A 20,159-nucleotide genomic window follows, 5' to 3' on the forward strand; every position below is an offset into this window, starting at 1 on the left:
CTTGACTGCTTCATTTGTAAATCCATTCTGGTGGCGTACAGAGGCAAAATTACAATAATTGTGTCACTGTTCTAACGCTTATGGTGCTTATATATATATGTGTGTGTGTGTGTTGTACGATACCTGTTGTAGTCCATGATTGTGTTAAGGCGATGAGCTATTGTCAGGACGGTGCAGTCCTCAAACTGAGAGCGGATGGTGGACTGAATCAGGTTGTCTGTCTCCATGTCTACCGCTGCTGTGGCCTCATCTAGAACCAGGATCTTGGTCTTCCTCAGCAGAGCTCTGGCCAGGCACATCAGCTGCCGCTGACCGACACTGGAGGGAAAAGAAAGAAGGGTTTCAGCTGTTGACACAGCACTTGACACTGCAGAAACCGGCCCACGTGATGGTTAACCAAAGACTTTGAAATATTGGATGAACTGGCTTTTGTGCGATTCAATTTTTGAATTTCAATAGAGTTGCATCTTATTTTTTCTTATCCCTGACACCAACTCTGCTTGGTGGCTCCTAATGTTTAGATCAGCTGGCAAGACTGTGTGTTACAGCCACTGATGTAAAATGAGACTTGTGGCCTCGAGTGGTCCTTTGGCAGGCTCTTGCGTCGCTGCCCTTTCGAAGTTGTAGCAGTCTGTTGCTACAGCAGGCTGTTACAGCAGGCCTCCGCGGAGGTCAGTATCGTCAGCTGAGCTAAGGAACTCCCCAAAGAGAGAAGAGAGTGAACAGAGGAGGAAAGCTGGGGTTTTATTGGCCTGGTGACCCCCTGAGTTCTGGGACACACAGTGACCAATGGTAGCTGGAGATTGGAGCAGATGTCACACCCGGGGTTTGATAAGGTGAATGTCTTATTGCTTTTTTTGTCTTGGAACAAAGAGTGTGTTCAAATCTTCCATTTTGAAAGTCCCAACGGTTGCAACGTTCATTCCGACTACAGCTTTAAATCTTAGCAAATTTGTAAAACAGTTGGAGGAACTGTTGTCATGTGGCTCAGGCTAGGAAAGAGTGTTGGACCTGAAATCATCGATTCAGGAGTTTTGTCAGACGAAAGGAAAGAACATGCCTGAACTTACAAGTGCAGACGGGTTGGCAGATTGGAGTATTGCCATTGACATAACTGCGTTCAAGGAAATGGTCTCCTTGCACATGAGATGCACAGCCTAGTCAAGGACTTCATGAGGAACCTGCTGCTTCCATCCCGACAAGTGACGAGAAACACACTGACACACCTTTCCACACTATGAGAAAAAAGATGATCTGGTGGAGATCTACACTGATCTCATGCGTGGCCTCTGCCCCCGCAGTTGACTAATCACTGCCGGAGTCTGGAGCCCTGACTTAACCCGGAATTGCCTCTGGTGGCTCTTGCGGCAGTGTATGAATGTGTATGAATGGGTGAATGTAACTTGTTGCTGTAAAGAGCTTTGAGTGGTCTAAAAGACTAGAAAAGTGCTACATAATAACAGTCCATTTACTTTTTTGGACTCTAAAGATGAACAGTTCCCCAGATATGATTGACTGACTGACAAACACAGATTTCTTGAAATTATTAGAAAGATTAGTAAGAAGAAAGTTGTCTCTCTGCTGGCCTTTATATATATCTATATATCTATATATATATAGATATAGATATATCTATATATATAGATATATATATATTCAAATTAGCACGGTGGTGTAGTGGTTAGCACTTTCGCCTCACAGCAAGAAGGTTCTGGGTTCGAGTCCCGGTTCCAACCAACCAGGGCCTTTCTGTGTGGACTTTGCATGTTCTCCCCGTGTGTGCGTGGGTTCTCTCAGGGTTCTCCGGCTTCCTCCCACAGTCCGAAGACATGCAGAATGGAGTTAGGTTCATTGGAGACTCTAAATTGACCGTAGGTGTGAATGTGAGAGTGAATGGTTGTTTGTCACTGTATGTGGCCCTGTGATAGGCTGGCGACCTGTCCAGGGTGTACCCCGCCTCTCGCTAAATGTCAGCTGGGATTGGCTCCAGCCCCCCCCCCGCGACCCTTAAATGGATAAAGCGGTAGACACTGGATGTTCAAATTAACTTAATTTCTATGAAAAACACAAAACATATGTATCATAGTGGAAATTAAATCAAAATCCTAATACAGATCGAATTATGATCTTAGAATATGAGGAAAAAACATCTGATATATTGCAATATCCTCAGGAAATAATCTGCTCATAATGTTATAAAAATGTCTTACCTCACAAAAAATTCCAGCAGGCACCAATTTCACAATTAATGTTCATTGTAAATTAATTGTTATGTGCTGTTGTTGTTTTAATACAAGGATTAGAAGGCTACTTTCCCCCCTCTTTTGTAACAGTATTAGGGTGGAGGTCAGTGTCCATACAACCTATGTGTTTATGATTTAATTCTTTAATACAGCACACAATTGTTTATGAAAGCATGCAGTTCTTATAGAGATAATAGTACAATACTGTGAACATCTCCATCTCCTCTATCTTTTTTTATTCTCTATTTTAAAATATTCCATTCTGTTAATTCTTCATTTTAGACATCACTTTCTCTATTGGAGATATTCATTATTTATTTTATTTTGTATTTATTACGCTGAGCACTGGGACCAGACTGTTGAAAATGTTTTTCGTCTCATGTACATGTTTGGAATGACAATTTAGAACCTTGAACATTCTCAGTAATGAAATGCAACAAGTCAAGATACTGTACAGAAGCTTTCTGGAAGGCTTTGTAGAACGACCATGAATAAAGCCGGTTCAAGAAAAAGTATCATCACCATGTCTTTGGAGATTCTGATTTATCCAGGTACTAGTTATCCAAAGGCATTGAATCAGGAGCAACTAGACACAGTTGTAGATCCCTGAAGACGTTTCACCTCTCATCTAAAAGGCTTCATCAGTTCTGAACTGAAACTTCTTCAAGAATCTACAACAAAGTCCAGTTGCTCCTGATTCAAGGCCTTTGGACCGAATAAAAACACAACCAGGTAGAAGCAAAGGGCATAAATTAATAAATACAATTGGTAAATAAGAGCAGTGTTTGTGTTAAAAGGCGAAAGTGTAGTCAGTAGAGTGGTGAGAATGACTGATGTTAAATGAATTAATTTGTGCTGTGAAAATAAGGTGAGGTGGTCTTAAGTGTACGTCAGCAGCTAATTTAGGAATATGAAGTCTGTTAATTTGCGCGGCAGTATATCAAACAGTTATACCTGAGGTTCTCTCCCCCTTCACTACACTCATGACTGAGTTGGCCAGGGAGGCTGGACACAAAGGTCTTGAGATGGGAGAACTCCAGCGCCTGCCACACTTCCTCGTCGGAGTAGCTGTCAAAAGGATCCAGGTTCATCCTCAGAGAGCCTGAAAACAGCACTGGGTCCTGAGGAGGGTAGAAAGAGTTGGATGTCAGCGCATCGTCAATGTTGAGTTTCAATTTTCCCCTTAGACAAAGCTGGATCAGGAGAGTCCTGAACCATGTCTTAGGTGTTCTGCTATAGGCCAAGATGGCTAAGGGAAACTCCCAAGATCCCCTGAGCATCTCTCAAATTCATCTAGCAGTTTTGGAGGAGTTCTGCTCCTTGTGACATTAAAACTTTACAAGGTACACAATGGAGTAATATACACTATGTGTTGTATTAGAAATGCTTAACATAGTCTCAACGGTTGTCTGTTGTCAGTTGTCGTTTAACTTGTTGTACGTTTGTGTCCTCTCTGCTCTGACCTGTGGGATGATGGTGATTCTGGACCGGAGCTCGTGGAGGCCCAGCTCAGCGATGTTCACACCATCAATGAAGATGTGGCCCTCCGCTCCCTCAATGATTCGGAAAATCCCCAGTGTTAGGGACGACTTCCCCGCTCCAGTGCGCCCAACAATACCCACCTCACGGATAGATGGAGGAAAATAAATGTTACAGACCAAAGACATACTGTACACATATACATCAAAAGGATGTTACACACATACACAGTCACACTACTACTGCCTCCAGTGTCATGATGTAGGGCCAGACCTTCTCTCCTCCGTTAATGCAGATGGTGATGTTGCGAATGGCCAGGTCCAGGTCATGGCGGTAGCGCAGGCCGAAGCCTCTGATGTCTATACAGCCGACAGTGGGCCATCCTGGGGAAAGGCTAGAGGGCTCGTGTTTCCACTCTGCCTGGTGGTAAGAGGACACACAAACAATCATTTGTGGGAAGTGTTTTGAACGTTTTAGCTGAGACAGTTTTCATAGCTTTCGATATGGCCGGGTGGTTTAGCCTGACAACAATGCATTACATATAGTATTGGTGTTTTATAGGATGAACTTAACTGAAAAGTCACTAGTAACAACAGCTGAAAAATAAATGTGGTATAGTAAATGAGTAAATTCCACCACTGTGAATACACACAACATGAGTTTACACGTGTGGCTAACGATTTAACAGGGAATAGCTACAATAACCTTTACCACAGGCAATAAGCAGCAGTTCAACCTGTAGATCCAGCTGAAATGGATACAAGTTGGAATTGGACTGCGTGTTTAGTTGTGATCTGAAGTCAAAGACTTTCAGAATCTGTTCCAATTTATAGTGGGATGGGATCTGTCCAGAATGTAGTTTTAGAACAATTTGTTGTTCAAATGCAGGTGGCAGGCTTCACGAAAAGTTTGACACCATGGACCATACGGAGTCCTTTTAACCTCATCCACATTACCAAGGCTAAGTTTTCATCATCGGTTGTAGAAATGTCATGTCAACTTTTATTTAAATCATCTAATAATGTGCACATATCTAATTTCTATACATCAATCATTAATGTGGTGCTCCTTACAATAAATGTAGGCGTTTAGAGGGCATAACATGAGGCTGATTCTTGTGCACACATTTCCAGGAGGACTGATATTAATAATTACCTTCAGATGTACAACGATTATCATTAAAATTTTCTATATATAAAAATTAAGAATTGAAATGGAAAACTTTTATAACATTTGCTGCCGCATGCCCATTACTCAAAGCAAGAGTGGGCAAGTGCGAAGTACGCTGTGACATCATCATTTCACAATTGCTCCATTTTCCATGTAGCCACTGATTAACAGAACCCATGTTTTTTTTGTTTTTTTTATCAGTTACTACTTAAAACGGTAGACTTAACTTTGTAGCTGTTCAACTGCTTTTCATAATACATACCCTTCACATAGATCCTACACCATATATCCTAAACCCGAGTCCAGATCCAGCAGCATGAAAAAAATCCTCCTCCAAAACTACAAAAGTGACAATGGTTCTTAAAATTGTTTGATCCCTGGATTATTTGTTTGTGTGTACCTCTTTCTCTGTGTCAGTGTACTCTTTCACTTTCTCCACAGCCACTATGTTGGTCTCCACATCAGAGGACATCCTCACCAGCCAGGTCAGAGAGGCCGTCAGCTGCACATGGACAGAGGGCAGAAATCGTCTAACTTACATGGTCAGTTAACAAAAAAACAAAACAATCTTCTCTTCTACCACTGGCTGCAAATGCAGATAGCTTTTGTTTAATTTGACCAGGTTTGGAGATGTCTCATTTCTGCCTCCACCAAAATACAGACGGTGGACAATGACAGTGTTTTTAGATTGGTCATTAAACCAGGGTTAAACTTTATTTCAAATATTAACCTAAGTAGCAATCAGCAGTCAACAAATAACAAAAGCATTGAAAACAACATTTTCAAGTACGAAGAATTATGTCTCTGGACCTTGTTGAAATCCAGATGAGTGGGGTGGTACCGACCTGAGTGGAAAACTCCTGACATGTTTCTTTGGATGCATACTTTTGTAGATAACTTTTTTAGCACTGGTTCTGCCATGCTGCTAGCTCGCATTAAGCTGTGGCTGCGGTCAAATTATCATCCCTCCCCAGTGCTTGGGTCCAGGTGAAGTCGGTATTTGTTTGTAGGTAATGCTCCATGTATAGCGTTCACTGGATGTCAGGCATCCTTTTCTCAACAGGAGGCTTATACAGGATCCACCAGCCCTGCCTTTATGGGAAAAGTCTGAGCCAAAAAATCTCAGTCCACTTCAACTCTCCTGTGAGAAGGTGGCCATATAGTACCTGATAGCTGCTTCCCTCCACAGGAGCTCAATGTTCCCAATGCTGGCGTCTTTGGGGATATACCAGTAGGCACTCTCCTCTTTCCACCCCCCCACAGCAGGACTCGCACTCAAGGAAGGAAAGGTTTTTTCATGTCCGTCACTCCACTGGTCGGCCAGACCTCGGCTCTGAGTGAAGGTCGGCAGAAGAGCAGACAGCGACTGCCACACCTGGTCTACCAAGTTCCGCAGCACTCTGGACACCATATACGTGTCACTTTAGCCAGTTTTTCAAGTTATGTCCTTGTGAGGTGGCCTAGCTTCACTATATACCTAAATTAACTTACTTTTCAGGGTGGCTGAGGAGAAAGTGGTGTCAAACAGTGGCTCTTCAAACAACCACATCCCAGGCCTTGGTCAGATGGTCGAATGAAGCTCAGAGGCGTCAAGGCATCAATTACAGAGCTGTAATAGGTGTTAATCCAGTAAGACTGCAATCAGGGGGCCTCACCAAGAAGAGCTGTTCATCGTAACTGAGCTGTTTGACCTTCCAGAGCACCAGCTGGGGCCACAGCCGACCAGCAGAGTGAAACGCCATACAGCATCCGCTGAGCTGCCTGCAGTCCGAAGGCCACTGTCCTAGAGGCAATGTCTATGAGGCCCTGCCCCTCCTCTGCCAAAGGGAGGTTAAGGACTGCCGCCCTCAAACAATGACCAGACCAGAACAAATCCACCAGGAGCAGCCGCAGCCGCTCCAAGAGGCCCCGGCGGGGGGGTTGGCACTTGGAATCTGTGTCACAGATATGCGGCAACCAGGTTATTGACGATCAGAGCTCTTCCCCTGTAGGACAGCTGGGGTAACAACCATTTCCAATTAGACAACTTAGCTTGCACCTTCCCCAGCACTCTCTCCCAATTCTGTGCCTCCATCATCATATTCATCATCGTCAAACAGCTCCAGCAGGGGACCCCAAACTTCCCTTTCCCAGGCCACACATTAACCAGCTCTGACTGGGGGATCCCGAGGCGTTCCCAGGCCAGTGTGGAGATATAATCTCTCCACCTAGTCCTGGGTCTTCCCCGAGGTCTCTTCCCAGCTGGACGTGCCTGGAACACCTCCCAGGGGAGGCACCCTTACCAGATGCCAGAACCACCTCAACTGGCTCCTTTCTACGCAAAGAGCAGCGGCTCTACTCCGAGTTCCTCAAGGATGACTGAGTTTCTCACCCTATCTCTAAGGGAGACGGCAGCCACTTTTCTAAGAAAACCCATTTTGGCCTCTTGTACCCGCGATCTTGTTTTTTCAGTCATGACCCATCCTTCATGACCATAGGTGAGGGTAGGAATGAAGATTGACCAGTAGATCGAGAACTTTGCCTTCCGGCTCAATTACCTTTTCGTAAAACAACAATGCGGCAAAGCGAGTCCAGTACTGTCCCGCTGCTCCGATTCTCCGGCCAATCTCAAGTTCCATTGTCTCCTCACTCGCAAACAAGACCCCAAGGTACTTGAACTCCTTCACTTGGGATAAGGACTCATTCTCTACCTGGAGTAAACAATCCTGCGGTTTCCTGCTGAGAGATTTAGAGGTGCTGATCCTCATCCCAGTCGCTCCACACTTGGCTGCGAACTGATCCAGTGAGTGCTGAATGTCACAGACAGATGGTGCCATCAGGACGGGGTCGCAGTTTGGTGAGATCCCCAGCCCACCAAATTGCAACCCCTCACCAAAATGACTACGCCTTGATATCCTGTCCATGAATATCACAAACAGGATTGGTGACAAAGTGCAGCCCTGGCGGAGGCAAACCCCCACCGGGAATGAATCCACCATGGTGTTCAAGGGTTACTGCCCCTTGAGGCACTTAAGACCTTGAGACCACAGCTCACCGCCGCAGCTACAGCAATGGAAGCTTTGAACATTACCTACTCGGGTTCAATGCCCCAAACCTCCACAGGGATGCCAGAAAAGCTCCGCCAGAGCTGTGAGTTGAAGATCTCTCGGATGGGGGCCTCTTCCAGACGCTCCCAGTTCACCCGCACCACACCTTTGGGCTTACCAGGTCTGTCCAGAATCTTCCCCCACCCCCAGATCCATCTCACCACCAGATGGTGATCAGTTGACAGCTTCTCCTCTCTTCATCCGAGTGTCCAAAACATGCGGCCTCAGATCAGACGATACGATCACAAAATAGATCATCGACCTTCGGCCTAGGGTGCTCTGGTACCATGTACACTTATGAGCATCCTTATGTTCGAACATGGTGTTTGTTACAGACAATCCATGACTAGCACAGAAGTCTAATAACAAACAACCACTCTGGTTTAGATCAGGGAGGCCGTTCCTCCCAATCACGCCTCTCCAGATGCCTCCATCATTGCCCACGTGGGCGTTGAAGTCTCCCAGCAGAACAACATTCAGAGTCGCGACAGAATAAAATACTTTGACAAAATCCACTTTGTTCAAAGAATCTTTATTCCAGCCTCTCTACTGGACACACAAAAGATTTTCCACAACACAGGACACTTTGATTTGGCCCATTCCTACGTCCAACCACTGAGTCAGGGAGGGGAAAAAACCCTTTCTGGATCTCGAGTTAGCCCAGAACAGTTAGCATTTTTGACAAAAAATTTAAATCATGTAAAGGTTTAACATTAAAAATGCCAGAAATATCCAGGTTTTCCAGTAGTAGAAAACCAATTTCACTAAAACTACATGATGGTCTGTAAAGCCAATGGGATGGATTTGAAAATTAGCAACACAAGTGTCAGAAGAAGCAGACATGTTAAATCAATCTAACCTGGCAGCACTTACCCCACCATCTAATATTTTGACCCATGTGTACTGTCTAACTGACAGCAACAACTTCCTAAAAAGTCTAATTCCTAAATGGTAAAGGCAGTAATTCCTTAAACCCCTTGAACGTCTCCAGTTAAATCACATCCAAATTGTTTGTGTATAGGCAAAATTAAAAAATCGTGTCACTGCCCAAATACCAATGCGCCCGACTCAATACAGGCAGTCGCAAGCTGTACAGAAGTTTTTCGCCTATGACTCCAGTACAGGCAACCACTGGAGTGTAAAGAAAACAACATTTCTGTGATTATCTCTCATGAGTAACTCGCATGATTTACATAACTTACGTAAACGATGCAAGCTGTCGACATATCTCGTAGCTACACATTATAGACTTGAAAACGGTCTCTTGAAACACTGTGTTCTGAATTCCTCAAGTTACAGATACTCCCGCTTCTCGGGAACAGGTAGCACAGGTGTGAGTATGAGTGTTTACCTGGAGGGCGTAGGATATGGACAGACCGATGATGCCTGGACTGATGCTCTCCCGAGCTATGACGGCAAACAAGGCAGCAGACGACACAATGCAGTTTCCTACAAACTCCAGGCGGATTGCCAGCCACCTTGAAAATCAGAGATTTATTGACACAATAAGAAAGAAGCAGATTTTACTTGAAGAAATCAAAAAAACCTGCTCACATTTGTCTTTTCTCACAAGAGACCATATAATATGAAAGAACAGCCGTTTAGTGTCGTAATAGTGCTCCTGACCTGTTTGCTACTATGCTGGGGTAGTAAGCCTTCTGGTTGTGGTCCACCCGCTGGTCACTCTCACAGATGAATCGCTCCTGTTCACCAAAGGCTCGGATAACAGAGGTGCCCAGCAGTGTTTCATTGAAGTGGGTGTAGATTGGTGAACGGCTGACTGACTCCAGACGCTTCAGTTGACGAGACGTTGCCACATAAATCCTCTAGACAGATGAAACACATGACACGTCTGAGAAGTGTGTGTGTGTTGGGGGGGGGGGGGGGGGGGGGGGGGGGGGGGTATGCATATCCTGTGCATGTTGTATACACCCCAATCAGGCAACTTTTTGATAAAATGCCATTTCATAATGATGTCATCTAATACCATATGATGACAATGATTGGTTAATCTAAATAAACTGTAGACTGTGTCTCTAGTCTTATTGGATGCAAATGTGAATGGATATTATATATACACAATACAATGTCATTTTATGTCATCATATAGTGTAGAATAATATTTATAGTGAAGTCATGATGACATAATTCATACCATATGATTATAATTTTTTTTCCATCTGTGTAATCTTTCGGTCCTTCAAGATGCAGAGATAACTCAACAGGGGCACTTTTAATTATACATAACCTTTGTGACTTCTTCGTGACCTCACTGCAGTGTTTCATGAATTACCTAGACTGTAGTTGCCCGCCATAGTCTAAATTGTGACACCAGCGTTTCATAATAATAAATTTGTCCTTTTTATTAAACAAAAAATATCTCTAACCAAGTGTTTTCGTGTTGTTGCTTCAATATAGCTGTTGTTTGCCCTGCTGTAGCACTCTTCTCTCTCACATAAAACATTGAACTGTCTGTCACAGCAAGACAGGCCATTTGCAGCACTGGGAGAAATCTTGCCGATGTCGATGGCCCGTTTAAAAAAACATAAATCCAAGTTTTCAATGTCCTCGGCAGGCACGGAAATTCAACCACGCTCGCTCGCACGCACACAAAAAAAACACACAATCAAGGGCCTTGTTGTCCGGCCTTATGAAAATCTTTAACTCACCTGCACAAAAAAGTAGAGCAGACCAAAAACAGGAATGATGATGGCTACCAGCGGTGTGGCGATAAGAATGACAACACAAGCAGCCAAAACACTGAACATAGAGCCCATGAACATCTTAATAATGCTGGGGATCACTGAGTCAATGGTGTCCATCTCCTTGGCAAAGCGGTTGACAAGGTTGCCGCTGGGGGTCCTCTCAAAGAAGGACATCGGTGAGCGCAGGACATCATACAGCATGGACTGGTGGAGGCAGCGGGATGCCAGGATGCCCCCGATGGACACGGAGAGGGAGTAGCCAAAGACTGCCACACCTGCAAAGAGTGGCGTTGGTTCGTAAAATAAATGCAATGGACTTTTAGTCAAATCAAGAACCAACCCTACAGTTTTTCTTTTGTTGTTGTTTTTTTTGAGATGTCAATTCATGACTTGACTGGATCACTGCACTGCTTTACCAGTAGGGCTGAAACGATTCCTCGCGTAACTCAATGACAAAAGAAATCGATTCAAAATTCTTTGCCTCCAAGCGCCATTTAATCCATATAATGTACTGCTCAGTGTATGTGTACCGCGCTATTCCACAACGCAGTTATGCTGTGGATACGTGAGTTGATTAGACCATTTCACGGAGTGTTATATGGATGGCATAAATCCTGTGGGGAATGGAGCAGTGCGTAAGGTGTGTGCGATAGAACGAATGTAGCTAAGGCCGGGAAACAGAGCTGACTGCAACAGTCAATGTACAGTACAGGTTACAGTCTGTCAATGAATAAAGTGCTACAGCGTCTCAAGACAAAGATGAAATTCCTGTGAGTTGTTTAAAGTAAAAGCCTGAGTGTCTCTCTCTCTCACACGCGCGCACACACACACACACACACGCGCACACACACACGTGCGCAGTTAGTTTTAAGTTGCATTTAGGTTAAAGTATTCTGAAAATGAGTATCAGTTTGTAGTAACAGAGTGTAATATTACATAAGTAATATGTAATATGGAAAGGAAACTAAAAAATTGCTAATTTTAAGAGACAATCTTATTTTCTCTTTTGTATATTTACTTTATGGAATAATCGGTAGAATACTCTGTTACTAAAAATAATCAATATCTGCAGCCCTTATTACCAGTCACACCTCTCCCGCTTGTGCCTGTGCAGTGTGACTGCCAGTTTTCTAGTATTTCTGTTGTCAGGAAAATTAAATGGCTCCCTGTGTCTTGTTAAAAACAGTGGGAATTTGTTTGTGAATGACAAAGAAAACTATAAGAAAATGTAGTTCTTGTGTTACTTGTGTATTATGGCTTCCTATATTATGCTCCTCCCTTCCCTCACCCCTCCTCACCCTGTGACAGGCCAAGAGCACCATACACCCCCAGTCTCATCTGTCGGTAGGGCTGAGTGCCATTCACCACAGGGTCGTCGGTCCAAAGGCTCAGCCAGTAGTTGGAGAAGAGGGAGGCCGAGTGATGGGCAAAGAACAGCAATAGACTGATACAGGACAGAAGCACACCGATTGCTTTCAGATAGGCCCAGAACACAGACAGGTTGACCTGGGGAGAGAAAGAGGATACCGGGCATTTGGCATACTAACTATGGATGTATTGTGCAATGATGTGGTTGAGCATGTAAAGTCTCCGCCTACCCGTCCTGTGCTGGCCTTGTCAGCTTCCGTCAGCTTGCCCACCTCAGGGTTCTTAGCCTTCTTGCTCACCTCCTTGTCCCCCTGGGATTGCTTGGATACGCTGGTGACATCTGGACTGCTGCTTATGCATTGACACATAAAGGAGAATTAAAGACGATCAAGTATTTATCATGAAATTTAGGTCAGGTGATAATGGGCCTCATGAAAGAACAACTCCGTGACAACAATACACAGTACGCTGGGCTGGTGTTAGGCCGAGGTCTGTCTGTCTGCCTGCCCTGAGCCACCGATACGACAGGATACATTCCACCACAGTATTACTGTGACAGATGCCCTGGCAGTGTTGGCGCCATTGGCGAGATTTTTGATTGGCCCCCCACCCCCCAGGTGTTTACAGAACATATATGTCCAACACTAATAAAAAATCATTTTTAAATTGAACATTTTAATGCAAGAAATCCAGTATATATTACATAATAATCAAAAATATCAATAATATATTAATTACACATAATAAAATGTATATTTAAAGACAGAGTGTAATATAATAATTATTCAAGAAACTTTTGAAGACCGTCAAGAATAATTTGATCTTTTTCGACTCATTTTTTGCAGCTGCAACTCAAAGGCAGACCTAAACAGTCTTGGATAGTGCATAATGACTTGCATACATTGGTTACTGGCATCACGTCATGATAGCAGACAATGTTCTGTATTGTCAACTCGCAGTATGTGGGCGCAGTTGGTCTGTTTTTGTAATATGTTTTATAAATGCACTGGTATCGGATTGGTAAGGCCCAAATAGGATCTCTAGATATTGGAATTGATATAGGAAGAGAAAAATGGTATTGCAACATCTCTAAAGGCAACTCAGGAGTAGCTTCAGGACAAGTCTCTGACTGTCATTGATTGGCTCAGCCAAAGCTCAGACTTAAAATATTGATTTGAAATTACGTTTTAGGTGCAAATACTACCTCTTAAGGAACAGGCTGAAATGAGCAATTTACAACAATGTGTAATCTTTTGTCCTATTCTGGTGGCATCTGGTGTTAAAGTTGCAAACCGCAACCAACTGAAAACCTGACAGGGGACACTTTATGGTGGCGCACCGCTGATCCCATTTCCGGTTTGCGGCAGCTCTGAAAATTCAACGCGAATGCGACAGGTTCTGGACCATTTTGTGCAACAAACGTATTCAACAAGACGTAGCAAACATGGAGACTCACACAGAGGTCGAGTCGACCTCCTGTAATGTGATTTTACATATATGAACACATGGACAATATATTCAGTTTCTGTGAATACATTCTTCTAAAAATATTACACACTCTAGCTTTAAGAGAGTTTGATGAATGGCACTTGGAACATAAATGAAAAAAATTAAGGTAAATAAAGTTGATTAAGATAAAAATATAAAAATGTTTCTGCATGAAGTCCATTCTGTATTATACTTATACCATGTTCAGATCCAAACTGACAATGAATTGCTCCTACTAAAGGTATTGTGTTCAAATAACACGCCTGATGTACAGAGTCTTATTTCTCTGCGTTATAGGGCTCCACTGTGGTCCAGTTTCACTCACCCAACAAGAGCAGTCGCACAGCCATTCTCCAATTCAGGAGATTCTAAATGCAGGAAATAACCGAAACAAAAACAATTGTTTTATGACAAAAATCCAAAACCTTATCTGCAACCACTACAGCTACCAACAGGTTACAGTTAATGGTCATGAAGCAGATTTCCTCTATCTCAAAAGTGCAGTTAATCTTTGGTATGATAAAGGAAAATTGAAATGATATTACTATTCAAATTTTCACCTTCAAATATATAATCACTGATATGTGTACAGCATAATGTGTCTCACCATTGTTGTGAGTATGGTCGACAGCAGCATATGTTCGCACAAACTCAGAGAAGGCTCCCTCTGTGGCCATGAGCTGCTGATAGGAGCCCATTTCTGTGACCTCTCCCTCCACCATCACCAGGATCAGGTCAACCTGGGGCAGGTAGCTCAGTCCATGGGTCACCAGCACACGAGTCTGCACACAGACACACATTTATCATTCTTATGTGTCAAAGGTGATTCCTGAATGATATTTAAGCCAGTAAATAATTACAAGTCCATCATCATCATCATCATTTAAAAAACTTAAAAACCTTTCCATGCATTATGAGGGTCTAGACATTCTGCAAAGCTCACAAAACTGTGCACATGGATGGCATGCCAAAATGGGTTGACTGCACCCACTAATAGTTTAAAAAAAAAAATCTGGTCCGTTCCAGCACACTAACAGGATGCCCACCTGATGGATGAATAAACAAACCAGTATTTGAAAAACTTTTTGATATCGTGAAAGAGGCCGCAGACAATTTTGTGAACTGGGCAAACACTCAATTTCTAAATGTAGAATTTGAAATGGAAGTGCAGTCCGCATTGCCAGCAAAACACACAGAGAAATCATAAGCTCAAGAGATGTATTATGAGTGCTACAAATGTATGGTTGCGATATAGTTTATGAACGTTTTCTTTTCTTTCACTTAATATGCATTGTCTTATTTTTTGGGCCTCTCCTACCCAGGATGATACAAAAACTAAGGTCAGAGCAAGGTAATCCAAATCCAAAATAGAATGTCTTAATTTGTTCTTGTTTTGATCTACTTATCCTTTATCCTTGCTCTATCCCCCAATAAAGGGTAATCTTATCTCGTATTTCTCTTCTCCGCAAGATTAAGTAAAAAAAAACAAAAACTTGTGCCGATCAGAGACTACTATTTCTTATTCTTTCTTCATCAAAAGTATTTCAACTGTTTACCTAATTAGCGAGTTACCTGTACCTGCCTTAAACAACATTGATCAGCATAAAAATTTAGCAAGCAAAATGAAAACATGCAATATACATTCAATTTCAGGGTGGTGCTTTGGCCTGGTGCTTTGGGCTGGTTAAACGTGCGATCATACAGACCTTGTCCTTTAGTAGTCCCTGTTGGCCAATGACTTGATCAAAGATGTGCTTTCCCACGTGAGCATCAACGGCAGACAGCGGGTCGTCCAGCAGGTACACAGCCCGGTCACAGTAAACTGCCCGGGCAAGACTCACCCTCTGCTTCTGGCCTCCGGACAGATTCACTCCCTGCACACAGGAGACACAAAGAGCAAGACACATAGAGAAATGAATCGTAATAATGTAATTTCATTATGATGTCATCAGGACGTAATTTATACCATTGATTCAAATAAGTATACAACGTTTTCTGACTTCATATCGATGTCATGACAAAATCATTATTCTGCCAATGGATCCAGAGCGAGTCTGGAAGAGCAAAGACAATGAGCTCCCAGAATTCATCTGGGTCCCAAGCTACATCACAGGGTTTTATAAGTGGACAATTTCAACCAGTACTCCATTTTCTTCCCTAATAGACCGCGTGATACCTTCTCTCCAATCTCGGTCTCGTCTCCAGCAGGAAGCATCTCAAGGTCAGGCTGAAGGGCACATGCCTCCACCACACCCTGATACCAGGCCTCTCTCCACTCCTGACCAAACACAATGTTGTCTCTCAGAGTGGCATTCTGGATCCAAGCCTGTTGCGGAACGTAGGCCACCAAACCCTGCAGGGGCGACACACACTGTCAATTTCATGTGTTCTTTAGTTGATAAGCAGTCCGACAGAGCACAGTCATATTCCTCAGGGAATTAACCATTCTGATTTAATGTCCTCAAGGGTTTTTAGACAAAAAATGCTCCTAATCACTCACATCAATGAAAGTAAACTTTACTTTGTTTTACATAAAGTGCGTCTGTTAGGATCAGGCTGTCCCAGATATTTTTGGTCATTTAAAACTATAATTCAAATACATATTTTACCATTTTCATCAACAAATAAACTTTATATGGACAAATCAACTTATTATTGTTTTAATGCAGAGCCTTATACAAAGACCAGCAGAATCACACTCGCTCTAACAGTAAAACAATTTTTTTCTGGGCACCCGATGACATCCCTCGATATCGTTGGCTGCTCGATTCCTGGTGCTGATTTCCTGTATCTCCAACAACAACTGACACAAAACTATGAAAACATGTAGGCGGCGAGCTTTTAGAAATTTCTAAAAAGGTAAACAAATGTAAATATGAAGCATTATGGATGTAAAATGGTTGCTACTTTCAGTTGAATCTTTTGTGTTTTTACCATAAAGAATGATTTTGAACACTGAGATCGAGGATTAATGTCGTCAGCAAACCATTTCAATCTTCCTCCAAATCTTCACTGAAGAAATACCACTATGTTTAAGCTTCTTCTTTCAAGCTGAACCCAGAGATTGGACAGTATTTTCATGAGCTCTGTAGGAGAACAGGCAGTTGCTTTAATGCTAAATGTGAGCAGTGCGGACAGACACACACGGGTTCATGATCTCTCTGCATTAGGGGTGTGCCATATTGACAAAAATTTTCTTCTGTGATTTTGACGATAACTAGATGATATTTTGCATATTTTAATAATGTTAGAGCCACTTTTTTGTGTACAATACTGCAACCGATTTCTGACAAAGCAGATTGCCGTCTTTTGCACGACATCAGTCTTGTTGAATCCAAACCATCTACATGCCAGTGGAGTTGATCCGCGTCTGGGGATTAAATCTAACGACGTAGATTGCGAGGCTGGTGGTGTCTGTATTTCATCTACTGCTGCTGTTTCTTCACTTATTTTAAACTTTTTCGACAGATAAGCTTCATCCCTAGCACTGTAGCACACAGAGTGAGTGACGTACTCGATAATGTTGGCTGGCACATCGTTACAACGCCAATTAAGCTATTTTCGTAGACGATACATATCGCATACCCCTACTCTGCATACTGTCATCTGTGTCAATTCTGCACATTTCCTCTCCCGATCAACTGTGATTTCGGTCTGTGTTTTGGAATCTAAGACACAAAGAGAGTTCTGATGAACTGTAAACTGGAGGTTGAAAATCACATGACATTACTGATTGTTGAAAAAAGCAGCAGTTAGTGTCTGAGTGAGCGAGCAGCCACCTTGATGGCCACAGTTCCTTCTAGTTTGTCCATCTCTCCGAGCAGCGCTGACAGCAACGAGGACTTTCCTGAACCCACGTGTCCCACCACAGCCACCAGGGAGCCTTCTGGGATACAAACATTCAGCCTGCGCACACAGGGAGTTTCAGAAAAAAGTTGAATTGATCTGAATTCAGACCTTATGACCTACTTGCCTGTATTTTGAACGTTACAATTTTTATTTATTTATTTGAATATACAAAAAAAAAAATGAGGAAAAAGGACACACACCTCTTGAGTGTTGTTGATTCAGTTTTGCACCAGCTGAAAACCCCATCCGTTATGGAGATACTGTGTCGGGCTTGTTGGAAGAAAGAAGAAATGTTTTAATATATATATATACACATACACACACACACGGTGGGTTCCAAAGGTCTGACACCCCTTTCACATCCCAAGTGAATGAGCAGGAGCCCACTGTATATACATTTTGTAAATACTGTGCATAAATACACAATGCAGCATCAATACAAAAAAGTAAGCATGAGGTAAGAGCAGGGACTCACAGCCTGCAACTGCTTTGTGCTCCACACCATCTTCCTGAAGCTCCTCGTGCGATAGAAACACTCTGAGACGCTTCATGGACACACTGGCCTGAAGACAGATACAGAGAGAGGAAAACCCACAAAGATAAGGAGTCGGAAGTTGAGAGTTACTGCCACTTCAAACTTAATTGTTCAATAATGTTCACATAGCCCCTATAAATACCTGGCATTAACATTCTTATCAGGTGATCTGATCAAATGTGGACAGCTCTAAGTACAGGTGGGAACGCACCCACGGTGCATTGAGGACGTATTTGAGATCGGATCACTCAGACCCCATTTGGACGAGGTCTTGGACACATGTTGCCACACTCCTGGGCCACAATGAAGGACCACCCACTAGTCTTATATTCAAATAAATATTTATTTATTTATTTATTTATTTATTCCCAGTCTTATGTGGGGCCTGGGAATTGTGCCGCTATCCCAACACGATGGTGAGATGAACGTAATTCCCAAAGATTAATTCATGGAGAGTATTCTTATTGTTTCAATTGGAAACTGAACACAGATAATGCTGTAGCCATTTACTTCCTCTGCCTTGGATGCTTATATTTTTTAAATCGAAATCTTTTTAAATTTTTGAGTGCCTCAAATTCAATTCTCTTTACGAAGCAAAAATCTGAGGAGACACATATCTTAAACCCAGAACAAATAAATCCAAAACCATCCGCAAGTAGAGTATAGTTGTATGCTGCAGAACCCTGGAGGGGACATGGAGATATATTTTTATCTAGATCCCACAAAACTTTAGCAAGATTCAGTAAAACCTTCAATGTGCTTCTGGGTCAGTTCAGGCCGGCACTGAAACCAAAAACATCCAAACACAACAGCCGAGTGCACACACCCATGGGAGAGGTCTATAGAGTTTTACTTTGAGATTGGCCTCAAATATAAAAGACACTAAATCAGTGCTTGGCAGTAGACACAGTTTTAACATAAGTTAGAGACATCGGAACTACTGATTCATAGCAGACACTCTAGCCGCAAAGTGTATTGACTTAGCAGTCCTGGTTGAATTCATTAGCAACCAACTTCATTTAGTTACGCTACAGCTTTTTTGTGCAGGCTCTCGCAAAAGTCACATTACAATCTTTACTTTCCTTTTCTTCCATGTCCCTTCCAGGGCTCCGTGGTATGCAACAGAATGAAAATATGTGGGTAATCTTCCTAAAATAAGGTCAGAGCAAAGGGAAAGAATGGTATGGAACCTTAATTCCATTCAAATCCATGGTATTGGGGCGCAGGCCGAAAAACTTCATCCCAAAATACCAAAGTAATACCAAAACAATATTCCTAGTGAGGTACCACTGATGCAGACTGGTCTGTTTTTTTGTTTTGTAATTAAGGTGAAGCAGGCGTTACAGGTCGTTGCAAAACATTAAAGGCACTAAAGAGTCGAACAACAGAGACAAATATGTGACCGAGTACTGAGCATGTGCATGGAGGACCACCAACCTGCACCATACTACTGATGACCATTGGCAGCATGTTGAGTGGAAAACGCAGGATATTGAAAAGTGCCAGCGACACAAAGGCCTTCTGGGCATCGAGTATGTTGCGTTCATCGATCAGCACGTACACGGTGAAAGTGGACAGGGCGACCTGTACAGTGTGCCGGCAGGCGGGAGACAGATCACACAGGGATTATAAACCAATCCACTTTATTCTTGCAGAATTGAAACTTTGCAGGAAATTATATAAATGACACTTGGGATGTTGTTACTCCATCATTTTGTCCTGTCTGTATAGCTACTGACGCTGTACTAGCTGTTAATACCAAGGTCAGATGATGAAGGCTTGTGTAGTTTTGAAAGAAAGTATGCATTTCATCAGTATTGTGGTGCGTGTCTGTCGCTCTGCATTCTACTCACCAGGAAAGGTGCACAGACCCAGGTGAAGGTGGAGATGGCCCCCAGATAGGCAGCCTTCTTCAGGACCTGCAACTCAATCTCACGAATTTGAGACACCTTGTCCTTGAAGGCCAGTTCCCAGGCGTACAGCTTAAGCACCTTAATGCCATTCAGCATCTCATTCATCAGCTTAATGCGACTGTCCTTATTCTTCATCTGAGCCACCTGCTCAACATGGACATGAACACAACATTTAAAGCAACAAATAAATGCCGCACAGTGCTAAAAACGGACACAGGGCTAACTGTGGATCCACAGTGCTCGCAGCTTGGGTGAGGACCTCTGTGTTCAGTCCATGACAGCTCCCAGGGAAGCCAAAAATATCTATTTCTCACATCATATAT

At 43.0% G+C, this 20,159-nt stretch overlaps 1 protein-coding gene across 2 annotated transcripts in view; it reads right to left on the reverse strand.

The window, feature by feature from the left end:
* Positions 1–20,159, reverse strand: part of abcc1 (ATP-binding cassette, sub-family C (CFTR/MRP), member 1) — a 44,049-nt gene that overhangs the window by 2,855 nt on the left and 21,035 nt on the right. The window contains exons 12-30 of one of the 2 annotated variants that reach the window (XM_035615301.2): positions 19,777–19,980; positions 19,361–19,507; positions 17,864–17,951; positions 17,589–17,658; positions 17,319–17,445; positions 15,716–15,892; positions 15,246–15,413; positions 14,147–14,321; positions 13,865–13,907; positions 12,282–12,399; positions 11,982–12,189; positions 10,648–10,958; positions 9,605–9,804; positions 9,330–9,456; positions 5,293–5,394; positions 3,996–4,142; positions 3,707–3,865; positions 3,198–3,364; positions 124–318 (exon numbers count right to left, since the gene is read on the reverse strand). In XM_035615301.2, the coding sequence (XP_035471194.2) occupies positions 124–318; positions 3,198–3,364; positions 3,707–3,865; positions 3,996–4,142; positions 5,293–5,394; positions 9,330–9,456; positions 9,605–9,804; positions 10,648–10,958; positions 11,982–12,189; positions 12,282–12,399; positions 13,865–13,907; positions 14,147–14,321; positions 15,246–15,413; positions 15,716–15,892; positions 17,319–17,445; positions 17,589–17,658; positions 17,864–17,951; positions 19,361–19,507; positions 19,777–19,980 (2,933 nt within the window). Of the gene's footprint in view, positions 1–123; positions 319–3,197; positions 3,365–3,706; positions 3,866–3,995; positions 4,143–5,292; positions 5,395–9,329; positions 9,457–9,604; positions 9,805–10,647; positions 10,959–11,981; positions 12,190–12,281; positions 12,400–13,864; positions 13,908–14,146; positions 14,322–15,245; positions 15,414–15,715; positions 15,893–17,318; positions 17,446–17,588; positions 17,659–17,863; positions 17,952–19,360; positions 19,508–19,776; positions 19,981–20,159 lie in introns of those variants that run through there. The other variant, XR_007029879.1, reaches the window with a different exon arrangement.

Source organism: Scophthalmus maximus, chromosome 17 (genome assembly GCF_022379125.1).
Source record: "Scophthalmus maximus strain ysfricsl-2021 chromosome 17, ASM2237912v1, whole genome shotgun sequence".
NCBI lineage: Eukaryota > Metazoa > Chordata > Actinopteri > Pleuronectiformes > Scophthalmidae > Scophthalmus > Scophthalmus maximus.